The 14,128-nt window shown below is 36.7% G+C and overlaps 1 protein-coding gene across 2 annotated transcripts; it reads left to right on the top strand.

Annotated features, from left to right (window-relative positions):
- Positions 1-12,732: 12,732 nt before the first annotated feature.
- Positions 12,733-13,744, top strand: LOC131804728 (protein TsetseEP-like). 2 transcript variants are annotated; one of them, XM_059127847.1, is made up of 3 exons: positions 12,733-12,872; positions 12,933-13,286; positions 13,351-13,744. In XM_059127847.1, the coding sequence occupies exons 1-3, from the start codon at positions 12,831-12,833 to the stop codon at positions 13,669-13,671; spliced, it is 717 nt and encodes a 238-aa protein (XP_058983830.1). In that variant the 5' UTR covers positions 12,733-12,830; the 3' UTR covers positions 13,672-13,744. The 2 variants fall into 2 exon arrangements, with proteins under 2 accessions (XP_058983830.1, XP_058983831.1); XM_059127848.1 differs by having other exon boundaries at positions 12,737-12,872; positions 12,942-13,286.
- The last annotated feature ends 384 nt before the right edge of the window (positions 13,745-14,128 follow it).

Genomic DNA, 14,128 nt, shown 5'->3' with positions numbered 1-14,128 from the left:
AAAACTTTGTGGAGTCTAAAATGTATATTTCAAAGTGTTACAAACGGATAGACAAACTTAACATACCAAAAGCAAAACAAAAAAAAAAAACACAATTTCAAACCGAATTTGCTGTAAATTGGGAAAATGTGTTTCCAGTATGTAGGAAACATTCATGCAGAGAACTGTACATTTAGGTCCAATTTTTGGTATAGATACCATATAGTTGTACCTCCAGATATTAGGTATTTTGTTGATTTGTGTCACAGTTTTCACCGGAATTGTTTCAAATTTGGCAATTGGAGTTTTCAATGGGTACTACCTCTTATGGCAGAAAATTTCCTATACAGGTCCATATTTTCGTATAGCTCCCATATAACTTTTCCTCTATTCACCCTTAGGCATTTTTGCGATTTGGGACACACTTTTTACCAAAATTATTTCAAATTTAGAATTTGGAGTGTGCGGATAAAAAATTGTCCATACAAAATCATGTCGTTGTGCAGGCCGAATATAACGCATATACCTCCGAATATTCGGTATATAGAGTTCGTAATCGGTAACACCTTTTCAGGCAGGTAATTGACTGTAAAGGTCCACGTTTTCGTATAGCCCCATATAACTGTCAAGATGGAATATAGCGGTCCATTGACACCAGAACGGGTCAAAATTTTGAATAGCAATGTAGCTCATAAGACGGGAAGTGAGTATCCGATTCCTTTCAAACTCGGCACATCTCAATATTTCTATTAACACAAAATCTGTCGTGAAGATGATAGATATCGCTTCACTCCTTCTAGTACCTCCCCCACAACAGTTCAAAATATGAAATAGTTCACTCTCTCAAAAAATGCGAAATTAGGATCCGATTCATTCAAAGCTTCTCACATTGCAAAATTTCCACTAACACAAGATTTGGTGTGAAGTCGGAATATATCGGTTTACTCCCTTTGGTAGCTTCCTCTCAAAGGGTGATTGTTTTGAATTATTATTTCTCTCATAACATGCGATTCTTGTTTTATCTAAATATTGCTCTCAACCACAGATCTGACGTGTACATGGAATTTATCTGCCCACTCCTTCGGATACCTCACTTTCAAGGGGTCAAGTTTTTGAATAATTATATCTCTTATAAGATGCGAAAAACTCAGCGCTTTTCATCAAACTTCGTGCATCTCAAGATTTCTGTAACCAAAGATCAAATAGATATTTCAGTCCACTCCTTCTGGCTATCAATCTGTCTGCTGTCACTATCTTTCAAGAGAATTGAGATAGAAGGTTAAGTTCTCAAATGGGTCTCCATATAAAGGTGCCTCGCGATATTCGGTATTTTTATGATTTTAGCGACATTACTTACTGGAATTGGAAGATCATAATTCGAAGTACAACCTACGGCAAAAAATTTCGTATGCAGATCCACATCTTCTTATAGGCCCCAAATAACGGTACCTCCCGATATTTGGTATTTTCATGATTTTAGCGACATTATTTACCGGAATTATTTCAAATTTCACATTCGAAGTTTGTAATGGGTACTACAGCCTTTAACATGATTTCAGCAACATTATTTACCGGAATAGTTTCAAATTTCATATTGGAAGATCATAATTGGAAGTACAACCTACGGCAAAAAATTTCGTATGCAGATCCACATCTTCGTATAGCCCCCAAATAACGGTACCTCCCGATATTTGGTATTTTCATGATTTTAACGACATTATTTACCGGAATCATTTCAAATTTCGCATTTGAAGTTTGTAATGGGTACTACAGCCTATAACAAACATTTTTGTATGCAGGCCCACGTCTTCGTATAACCCCCATAATGGTACCTTCCGATATTCGGTATTTTGATGATTTTAGCAACATTATTCAAGCGATTCGTTTCGAATTTGGTATTGGCAGATCTTAATGGGTACTACAACTTATGGCAACAAATTTCGTATGCAGGTACATCTGGTACAACGTGCCGGTTATACAAATGTCGGCAAGACCGACTGATACTTTTTAACTTGTTATTTATTAATGACTTCCTTACTTAAAAGGTACCATTTTCGATCGAAATAAAATTGTGTATGTACATTTGCATATTCAAATTAATTTCTATTGCAATAATCCTATATGGTATGCGAAAATTTGGTCCGTGTCTTAAAATCCCAGTAGCACCTATCGAAGAGTCACAAACTGAGTTGAAAACCTAACATAACCTCATAACATAAAGTAGGGCATAAAATCATACATTTTAAATTCCCCCAAAAAACAAGGAAACCCTCAACAAAAAAAAAAAAAAAAAAATCACCCAAACGTAAACGTCCGTAGTTGTATTTAGATTTTTATCAGAACGATTTCTTTTTGTTTTGTTTTGCGTCTTTCGTTCTCCTTCAAACCATAGAAATTTCCATTTGGTTGTTGGCGTTCAACCACGGCCAGCAGGAGCTGCAGCTGGTGCCGAAAAAGCTGTTGTTGTTACAATTGAAGCCATAAAACAAAGCTTAAGCTGAGTGAAATCCAAAGTTAAGAAAGTTTGTCCTCATCATCGCAGTTTTCTTTATGGTTAGCCAAATTTTGTTTTCCATGTCACCAACTAACAGTTAAGCATTTTCAAGAAATACCATTCAAAAAGTTGGTCGGCCGGCCTTCTTGCTGGCTGACAAGCTGTTTGTTGCAATATATTGTGTATGGAAGTCATCATCTCTCTAGGCCAATGGTTTTGAAAATTTGACAGTTTAGTAGTAGTGTTGAAATAGTAGTTTCAGTGGGTTTATAGCAGGTAACATGTCTCTCCCTACACTTTAATAGCTGTTCTTAAAAGAGCTCTTAAAATAAGATACCACAGAGATGCTTGAGAAAATATCCAGAGAAAGTCGATTTGCACGATCGAAACTTTTTCGACTTTTTCGGTATTCGATACAATCTTTCGGAAAGCTGGGATTATGTGCCACCGTGTTATAATTTAAGCCTCTAAAAGGGTTAATGTTTGAAAAAATGGAAAGAAAAAGCATTTACAATTCACACAGGATAAATCAGCTAAGAGTTTTTTTTGGTATCCCGGATATTTTATATTTTAATGATTGTAGCCAAATTGTTCAATGAAATTGTCTAAAAAACCAGACAAGGAGTTCCTTCTGAGTACTGTACCCCCTGAAATAGTATTGTCTAGATAGGTTCACGATGGCCCCCATAAATAAATTTGTATACCCTTCACCACATAGTGGTAAGGGTATTATGTCTTTGTGCATTTGTTTGAAACATGGAGAAGGAAGCGAGTTAAACCCATCGTTACATTTGAGGACCTTCATAGAATCACTTTCTGAGTCGATTTATGCATTTCAGTCGGTCCGTCGGTGTATTCTTGTGAACAAAATTCAGGTCGCATTTATTATATTGAGATAACATTTTGCAAACAATATTTTTTTGGCCCAAGGACGAACCCTCTTGAACCAGAACCAGATTTAGAAATAGCTCCCATATATCTTCAACCGATATCGGGCTAATTGTGCACTAAATAGCTAATATAAGTCCAAGTGACCTGTATTTTAGTACATTCCACGGAATTCAGTCTAGAAGCAAGTAAATTTGGAGGAAATCAAATATAGCTATAGCTCCCATATATATGTTTCATCCGATTTGGGGTTTTAATTTCCTCACATGCGTAATAGGCACTCAAGAAGAATGATATTTGGTATCGGACATCAGATACTGCATGAAAATATCCCTGCCAAATTTTGTCGAGATTGGTTCAGATTAGGATATAGCTCCCACACATATCTTTATCCGATATCAGGTTTATTGTGCACCAAATGGCTAATATCAGCCCAAATGGACTGATTTTTGGCACTTACGGCTGAATTCATCTTATAAAGCAGTATTTCAAATTTGGTGTAAATCGGTTCAGATATAGCTATAGCTCTCATATATATGTTTTATCCGATTTGGGGTTTAAAGTCTTTGACAAGCGTAATATGCATTCTACAACAATGATCATTGCTACCAGGTATCAGATACAGAAATTAGTATATCGAATTTTTGTCAAGATCGGCTCAGATTTGGAAATAGCTCCCATATATATCTTCAACCGATTTTGGGGTAATTCTGCACCAAATGGCCAATATCAGTCCAAATGACCTGAATTTTGGCACATCCAACCGAATATAGAAGCAAAAAATTGGGGAAAATCGGTTCAATGATATGAGATATCTTATAAAGCTCGGAAATACCTATACCAAATTTTATCGAGAACGGCTTAGATTTGGATATAGCTCCCATATATATTCTTAATCCGATTTCAGGTTTATTGTGCTAATAATGGCTTATATCAGCCCAAATGGAGTGAATTTCGGGACGTATGTTTCCATTTTCGGCTCCGGTACATATTTTTATACCCTACACCACATAGTGGTAAGGGTATTATGTCTTTGTGATTTGTTTGTAACATGGAGAAGGAAACGAGATAGACCCATAGTTACTTTTGAGAACCTTCATAGATTCACTTTCTGAGTCGATTTATGCATGTCAGTCCGTCTGTCCGTCTGTCCGTCCGTCCGTCCGTCTGTCCAGGTATTCTTGTAAACAAAATGCAGGTCGCATTTATTATCCGATTGAGATGAAATTTTCCAAACAATATTTTTTTTTGGCCCAAGGACGAACCCTATTGAGATTGGTGAGAATCGGATCAAATTTAGATATAGCTCCCATATATATCTTCATCCGATTTCGGGTTAAATGTGCACCAAATATCCACTATCAGTCCAAATTACCTGAATTTTGGCACACCCAACCGAGTTCGGCCTAGAAGCAAGTATATCAAATTTGGAGAAAATCGGTTCAGATATAGCTATAGCTCCCATATATATCTTTCATCCGATTTGGTGTTTAAGCGTCTCACATTCGTAATATGCACTCCACAAGAATGATATTTGGTACCAGATATAAGATACAGCCCAGAAATAGCTGTTTGTAATTTTATCGAAGTCGGTTCAGATTTGGATATAGTTCCCATATATATCTTCATCCGATTTCGGGTTAATTGTGCGCCAAATGGCCGATATAAATCCAAATGGACTGAATTTTAGTACATCAGACCAAATTCGGCCCAGAAGCAAGTATATCAAATTTAGTGAAAATCGGTTCAGATATAGATATAGCAACCATATATATGTTTCATCCGATTTAGAGTTTTAGTCCCATACATTCGTAATATTCACTCCACAACCGTGATATTTGGTACCAGGTATTAGATGGAGCACAGGAATAGCTGTTTTAAATTTTATCGAAATCGGTTCAGATTTGGATATAGCTCCCATATATATCTTCATCCGATTTCGGGTTAAATGTGCACTAAATGGTCAATATCAGCCCAAATCACCAGTCTAGAAGCTAATACGTAAAATTTGGAGAAACCCGGTTCAGAGATAGCTATAGTTCGTAAAATGCACGATAGAATTAGATAGATTTTGATTTTGTGGTGTAGGGTATCATATAGTCGGCCCCGCCCGACTTTTGAGCTTTCCTTACTGGTTTAATATAATCCTTCTCCAAGTGATATCATGCACTCTATGGCAATGTTTTTGGTATAAAATATTAAAAAGTCAAATTTTGTAAAAATCTATCCAGAATTGGATATGCTTCCCATATATTAGTTCCCTCTGAAACCAAACTATAACTGCTCTAAAGCCAAATGTTGATAGGTGGTATGACCTAGAAATAAATTCTTTTGTTACGGGAGTTCTACTAAATATGCACAGTGGTGTAGGGTATCATATGGTGGGCCCCGCCAGACTTTTGACTTTTCCCTACTGGTTTTTAATTTACAATATTGATCAAGATTTTCACACGAAACTTTGACCTTTTCATTTACCTACACAATGTGTAGTTTCTACTTGCAACAATTTCGGTCAAAATAAGTTACCCCAACTGGATTGAATGGTTCGATTCATGTGTTCGATCAACTCATGTTGTTGAACACATCAAGCGCTCTCGAACACTCATGTTTGATTGTGAGTAAAGTGATTCAAACTGAATGTTCGATTCGATGAGAAAACGAAATGATCGTTTCAGATTAAACCAAACGACTGCATCATCAAAAACAAGTAAAAAAGCTGAAAGCTCGGCCGGGCCTAACTTTGAATACCCTCCACCAATTGGTACATATTTTTGGCAATTTTCAAAAAATTAAAATTCATTAAAAATTCTGTTAAAAACTTAAAAATACTGAATGTAGCCTTATATTAGGGTCTATACGACGATGTGGACCTGCATACGCAACTTTTGTCATAAGCCTGCACAGACAATTTTCTGACATAGGGTGTAGTATCCATTACAAACTTCAAATACTAAATTTGAAATTGTTCCGGTAAATAATGTATCTAAAATCATCAAAATACCGAATATCGGGTGGTACCATTATGTGGGGGATATATGAAGACGTGGACCTGCACACACAATTTTCTCTCATAGGCTGTAGTTTCCACTACGAACTTCAAATGCAAAAATTGAAACATCTCAGGTAAATAATGTCGCTTAAATCAACAAAATACCGAATATCGGGGGGTACCGTTATGTGGGGGCTATACGTGGACCTGCACACACAATTTTTTCTCTTAGCATTTCTATCTCTGCATTTTCTGTAGTTTGCCTTGTCAAACTTCTCTGCCTTGAAAACAGGTTCCCATCTCTGATCTGTGAATATACGATGAATTTTTATACCCTACACCACAAGGTAGCCAGGGTATTATGTCTTTGTGCATTTGTTTGTAACAGGCAAAAGGAAACGAGATAGACCCATAGTTCCTTTTGATGATCTGCATAGAATCACTTTCTGAGTTGATTTATGCATGCCAGTCCGTCTGTCCGTCCGTCCGTCCGTCCGTCCGTCTGTCCATGTATTCTTGTGAACAAAATGCAGGTCGCATTTATTATCCGATTGAGATGAAATTTTCCAAACAACATTTGTTTGGCCCAAGGACGAACCCTATTGAAATTGGAGTTAATCGGTAAGAATTTAGATATAGCTCCCATATATATCTTCGTCCGATTTGCCTTTTATTGTGCACCAAATGTGTAATATCAGCCCGAATAGTATGGAATTTTGCACATACAACCAAATTAGGCATGAAAATAAGTGTGCCAAATTTGATCTAAATCGGTTCAGATATAGCTATAGCTCCCATATATATTGTTCATCCGATTTGTTATTTTTGTCCTCCGCAGCCGTAATATGCACTCTGTAACAGCAATATTTGGGGAAATATATCAAATGCGGCTCAGAAATACCTTTGCTAAATTTTATCGAGATCGGTTCAGATTTGGATATAGCTCCCATATATAACTTCGTCCGATTTACCTTTTATTGTGCACCAAACGTCTAATATTTGCCCAAATTTGGCACGTACGACCGAATTGAGTCTAGAAGGTAGTATGCCAAATTTGGTGAAGATCGGTTCAGATATAGCTATAGCTCCCATATATATTGTTCATCCGATTTGTTGTATTTGTTACCCACAGCCGTAATATGCACTCCGTAACAACGATATTCAGGGAAATAAATCAAATAAAGCTCAGAAATATCTTTATTAAATTTTATCGAGATCGGTTCAGAATTGGATATATCTCCCATATATATCCTTATCTGATTTCAAATTAATTTTGCACCAAATGGGCAATACAAGTCCGAATTTAAAAGATACAAATGCTTCGGCATATTTATTACTTTGAATTTTAAATTATAATTATAATCAAAGCGTGTATGATTCAATTCTCCCATAAAAGCTTTTAATTGTTATGCGCAGCTCTACTAAATTAGTAAAGTGGTGTAGGGTATCATAAAATCGGCCCCGCCCGACTTTAGGACTTTCTTTACTGGTTAAATATGAGTTTTGACAGTGAGATGTTGTCAAAAGAATAATTTTAGAAAAATTGAAAACATATTATTGCATGACTTTACCTTCTTAATTCTATCATGACAGAATATAACAAACTTTTGAAAAATTCCCGAATTTCATTGAAATCCAATGGAAACCGCTTTTAAAAAGCAAACCAAATAACATTAAATACAATGCATTCAGTAGAACTTCCTCCAATATATCACCTTAGAGACGTTACAATGCATTTGAAGTACTGTACCGGCCACTTGAGTGGCAACTATCATTTTCAGATAATTAAATAATATTGTAACAACAGTGTATTAATTATGTACATACTTACATGCATGCATGATACTTGTATGAATATTTACCCAATGACTATTTTCACTGGAAATATGTACATGGTAAATTATGTCAATCATTTAACCGATTTCTTTGCTTAAGTTAGAAAATTGATCAGTGTTTATGATGAGGGACACAGAAGATGAATGTTGCTACATTGAAAGAAAAGAATGCTATTTGCGAAAATGTTTATACCCTCCACTATACATAATATGGAGTGTATATTAAGTTCGTCATTCCGTTTGTAACTCATCGAAATAATCATTTTATACCTAACAAAGTATATATTCTTGATCACCGTTAAATTCTAAGAAGGTTTAGCCCTGTCCGTCCGTCCGTCGGTTGTAATCACAAATTAAGTTAAACGAATTAAGATAGGAAGCTAAAATTTTCACAGTTCAGTCTTCTTAGACAATTCCCTGTGTAGACAGGTCAAGATGGGCTATATCGGTCCACGATATCGTATGGGCCCCATGTAACTGTACCCCCCAATATTTTGATGATTTCAGGCACTTCTTACAATGGAATTGTCTGAAATTCTACAGAAGGAGTTCTTTGTGGGTAATTTACCTCCTGAAAGAGAATTGTCTATATAGGTCCACGATATCCCGATAAACCCCCCCCCCCCCCCCCCCCACAAAACAGTACCTCCCAATATTCGATATTTGGATGATTGTAGCCATATTTTTCAATTGAATTGTCTGAAAATCCACACAAGCAGTTCCTTCTGAATACCTTTCTCCCTGGAAGAGAATTGTCTATATAGGGCCACGATATCGTATAGCCTCCATATAACGGCTCCCGCCGATATCGGCATATTGACGATTTTAGCGACATTTTTAACCGTAATTGTTTCAAATTTCGTATTTAAGGCTTGAAGCTCGTAATAAGTTCTACAACCTATGCCAGAAAATTATCTATGCAGGTCCACGTCTTCGTATAGCTCACACAGAACGGTACCTCTTTTTATCCGGTATTTTGATGATATTAGCAACATTATTCAATAGAATTGTTTCAAATTTCGTATTTGATATTCGTCTTCTTATATCCTCCATATAACGGTTTTCATTTAACTGGTATTTTTCGACGGATTTTTTTAATTATTCAAGATCTTTCAAAATGGTGGAGGGTATTAAAATTTCAGCCTGGCCGAACTTAGCTGCTTTTTTACCTGTTTATTTTTCTAACCTACATCACAAGGTCGTCAGGGTATTATGTCTTTGAGCATTTGTTTGTAACAGGCAAAAGGAAATGAGATAGACCCATAGTTCCTTTTCATGATCTGCATAGAATCACATTCTGAGTCCATTTATGCATGTCCGTCCGTCCGTCTGTCCATATATTCTTGTGAACAAAGTACAGATCGCATTTATGACCCGATCCAGATGAAATTTTGCACAAATAATTTGTTTGGCCCAAGGACGAAACCTATTGAAATTGAAGATAATCGGTAAAAATTTAGATATAGCTCCCATATATATCTTCGTCCGATTTGCCTTTTATTGTACACCAAACATGTGATATCAGCACGAATTATTCACATACAGCCAAATTAGGCCTGAAAATAAGTATGCCAAATTCGATCGAAATCGGTTCAGATATAGCTATAGCTCCAATATATATTGTTCATCCGATTTGTTATTTTAGTCCTTCGCAGCCATAATATGCACTGTGTAACAACAATATTTTGGAGAAATATATCAAATACAGCTCAGAAATGCCTTTGCTAAATTTTATCGAAATCGGTTCGGATTTGGTTATATCTCTCACATATAACTTCATCCGATTTACATTTTATTGTGCACCAAACGTCTTATTTTTGCCCAAATGGGATGAAATTTGGCACTTACGACCGAATTGATTCTATAAGCTAGTATGCCAAATTTGGTAAAGATCGGTTCAGATATAGCTATAGCTCCCATATATAGTTTTCATCCGATTTGTTATATTTGTAACCCACAGCCATAATATGCACTCCGTAAAAACGATATTCAGGGAAATATATAAAATACTGCTCAAAGTGGTGTAGGGTATCATAAAGACAGCCCCGCCCGACTTTAAGACTTTCTTTACTGGTTATGTTTTGTATTTCATTTGCGTTCTATATAACTTTGGCGTGGAATTATTCATAACTTCATCAGTAGTTGGATAACCACCATGCCACAGAGTAGTGTCATAAATGATACAATGGAAAATTAATAGAAGATCTCCACAGTGAGGGATCATGTCGCCATTGCTTCGGTTCCTCGTCATTAATGAAATCCTAAGCAATTTTGACCACATTGGGATAAGAGTGGTTTCTTATGCGGACGATGTGGTAATACCAGTATCTGATTTTTCCCGTCCGTGCTGAATGACAACATGAGCGGAACCTTGAAATGACTGGATATTTGAGCCACAAGAAGTGATCTGGGGTGACTCCAGGGAAAAGTGAGGTGGTGATATTTAGTACAAAACTCAAATACGCAATCATCAATTTTCAACGTTACGAGGTCAAGAAATACCAGTATTAGATCACGGCTCGAAACTGTCATGGTAACGTAACATGGAACATCGTGCTCATAAAGCCTGTAAGGGCCTCAAACGTAAAATTAAGTTTTGGATATGCCCCAGCAAAAGATATAGAACAACAGTGGGAAAGAAAAGAATTCAGCAAGGACAATACAGGCCACATCCGCATGCATCGGGATGATATGGGCATATACAATGGTGTATATTCTATCAATTGATATACACATCAAAACAACTGCGGCTTGCAATACTGTAATGCTGCCTGCTCTAGGATTAGTACACTTCAGATGCTTACAAAGAGATCAATATCAAATAAGAAGATTTCAGTCTAACTCCTTCAACAAATACCAAATATAGTACCATTTAGCACATTTCGTACAATTATAATACACTCTTTTAAAAAATACAACACAGGGTGAGATAAAAAAAACTGCAACAAAGTCAAACGCCATAATTTTTACATTTTACAATTGGTCACCTTTGGCACGAATTATGGCCTTCAAAAGGCGAAGCGCTTGCTTGTGGTGATCGACACTTTGGTATTTTTTAGTGCCAACCTTGCTTTTCAAAATACTCCAGACACAATAGTCCAACGGATTTATATCCGGAGATTTTGGAGGCCATTGTTAGCTGGAAATGAAGCGAGGAACCTCATTTTATAACCATTCTTGGATGCGTCTATTCACAATATTTGCGTGTCAAGGCTTAATATACCCTCCAGAATATTTTTGCGATAATATTCGTCAATTATTCTGTATCCATGTTCGATAAATACGAGCGGAGAGCAACCATCGGCTGTTATGGCGGCCCACACCATGGCCGGCGCTTGAGTTCTGGTGGCCAACCGAAGGTGGCTGACCTCTTTGGCAAGTAAACACGATAATTTTTTTTGTTTACAAACTGCTGGACAACGATTGTTTTCTCATCGGAGAAAACCAAATTTGGTTCACAACTTTCGGCCAAGCTCTTTTGGGTCTATTTTCTTTCTGTTGCGGTGTAAGTTCTTGCACTTCTTGGAATTTCAATGGCTCATTCATCATTTTTCAATATTTGCCGAATGGAATATTGTGATATGTTCAACTCACGAGCCATTTTTCGGCCACTGCGACGCGGGTTTCGATCAAGTCGTTTCTTTACATTTCGAACCATTTCTGCTGAGGTTGCTGTTTTCTTCAGTCCATTTCCTTGACATCGGATTAAGCTACCAGTATCACGGTAACGAGTGATAGTACGAGACACAAAATATTTATTCACATGTAAATGCTGGAGTGCTCTAACGAGAACCACTTGTGGTTTTCCAGCTAAATATAAAGAGATCACACTATCACGATTGAATACCATAACGAATAACTTGTTTTCTTGAAAATTCTCACCGAAATGTTTTTGTACGCTTGTAAACAATATATTGAGCTGTCACTGGAATAATTTTAAGAGCTGTCGGACGAGTGGCTTCGATATTACAACAGCCTGAAGATGGTTGCAGTTTTTAAATTTCACCTTGTTTTAATCTTTCTTTCCAACATTGATTCTCATACCAAATTTAAAATTTGAAGCTCTATCCATTCACCTAATACCAAATTGTAACAAATGTAGTACATTTGCGTACTTTTATACACTTTTCACTCCTCATTCCATCAGTGACCCTCATTCCAATTTTCTAGCTCTACTGGCTCGTCTAATACCAAAACAAAAGGTACCATATTTAGTAACTTTTCGTACCGTTCTAGTACGTATTTGCAAATAGGGACTCTTTGTTTGTAATAGCCAGCTTAACTCTGCCCTCAGCTTTTGCTTTCTGTAACTTGAGTGCTTATCACTATTTGACTAGTGACTGAGCTCCCGAGCGTTGTCAAAATTTTACTCATTTTCTTTATATTGACACTCTCTTTCTCTGCTTTTGAATTGCAAAATTAATTAACAGCTGGTTGTTGCAATTTTAGTTTTTTTTTGTAGTGTAGCTACTTGATCCATAAACGTACTCAAAAGCCCTTATCTTTAACTTTATCACAACGATTGCGATCCGTTGTCGTATTGAGAAACCTAATGCGTTCATATAAAAGCAAGCGCAAGGTGAACCTTGCAATCATTCTATTACAACATTCGTAAGAAGTGGACAATTAGAAAAAAAAAATAACAATGAAATTGCCAATTGTTTTGTTAGCAATTGTGGGACTGAGTGTAAGTTTAGCTACAAAGATCGTGAAAAGAAGAAATATTTGTGAAATCAATTATTGGTAGTCTTTGCAGCTGGTCTCCGCCTCAAAATCCCCCGAAGAAGTCCAGGCCGAAGTCATGGCCTATGTTCAGACACAAGTCTCTTCGTTGCTGAGATCGCCAGCCATTGCTCGAGCTGGTGGTGGTTTGGCCTGTTACGATAAATATATTCCCCTGATAACCGCTGCCACCGAGGATTCCAAAAGTGATACAGCATCGTGTGTGAATAGAGCTGCATCACGTCGTGAGGACGAGCTGAATAAGGTTAAGGCCCAACGGGAAGCACTGGATCAACAAGTAAAGACGGTACAGGATACATTGGCCTCGTGTGTCAAACAGGACGATGTTCTAGGTTTTCTAACATGCTTTAGGGACAATGTAAGTTTTAGAGCCGTACAAATTAGTATTTTATTTTCGATATTTAGATTTTCGCCTCTTCTAGTCTCAAGTTCTGCAAAGTACCGTCACCCAGGTCAGTTTGACATCCACTTCATTGGCCAACGGTTTATCGGCTGCTTACGTTAGCATTAACACTTCCGAAGATTCGTGCATACAAACGGTATTGGACAAGGTTAAAGCCGATACTGATGCCTTGACAGTGGCCTTACAAAATTGCTTGAAAAACGGATTTGATGATGGCCAACCTGAGACCAGTAGTCCACCCTCAGATTCGTCGTCTTCTTCTCCGGAGGAACCCCAAACCACCGTACCAAGTAATTTCAATATGCCCAATGATGAGCTGTTACCCGAAGAAAATCTTTAAGTCTATTTCATGCTTAATATGAAGTGTTTTATCAAATTACAAACAAATTTAAACAATAAATATTAAATACCTATTTTTTCTTTTTTTTTATTCTGAAGTGTTTTGTTAATTTTGTGAAATTGAGTGTGGAACTGTTACAAATTGGCGCCAAAACTCATTCATATTTGTTTTGAGTTTTGAAAACACTTGTGAAGGTAATTGCTGCCATGACGTCAATTTCAAGATGACGAATTCGTTTGTTAGCTTTTGTTACAAGATATTTTAAATATTTTGTAAAAATTAATTATTTACAAAGCACTTTGTCCGCGAGAAAAATTAAGAGGCTCACAAAGGTAAATGAAAAGAACAAATAGCGGGAGACAGCTATTTTCTTGTGGGATTTTACTCGATGAGAGAATGGGTGGAAAAAAATCTTATTGAGTACGGAGAAAAATGTTAGTTCGTCTGTGGAGACGAG

Source organism: Musca domestica, unplaced genomic scaffold (genome assembly GCF_030504385.1).
Source record: "Musca domestica strain aabys unplaced genomic scaffold, Musca_domestica.polishedcontigs.V.1.1 48, whole genome shotgun sequence".
Lineage (NCBI taxonomy): Eukaryota > Metazoa > Arthropoda > Insecta > Diptera > Muscidae > Musca > Musca domestica.
The sequence above is the reverse complement of the archived record's forward strand: the minus strand, read 5'-3'. Positions and strand labels throughout refer to the sequence as shown.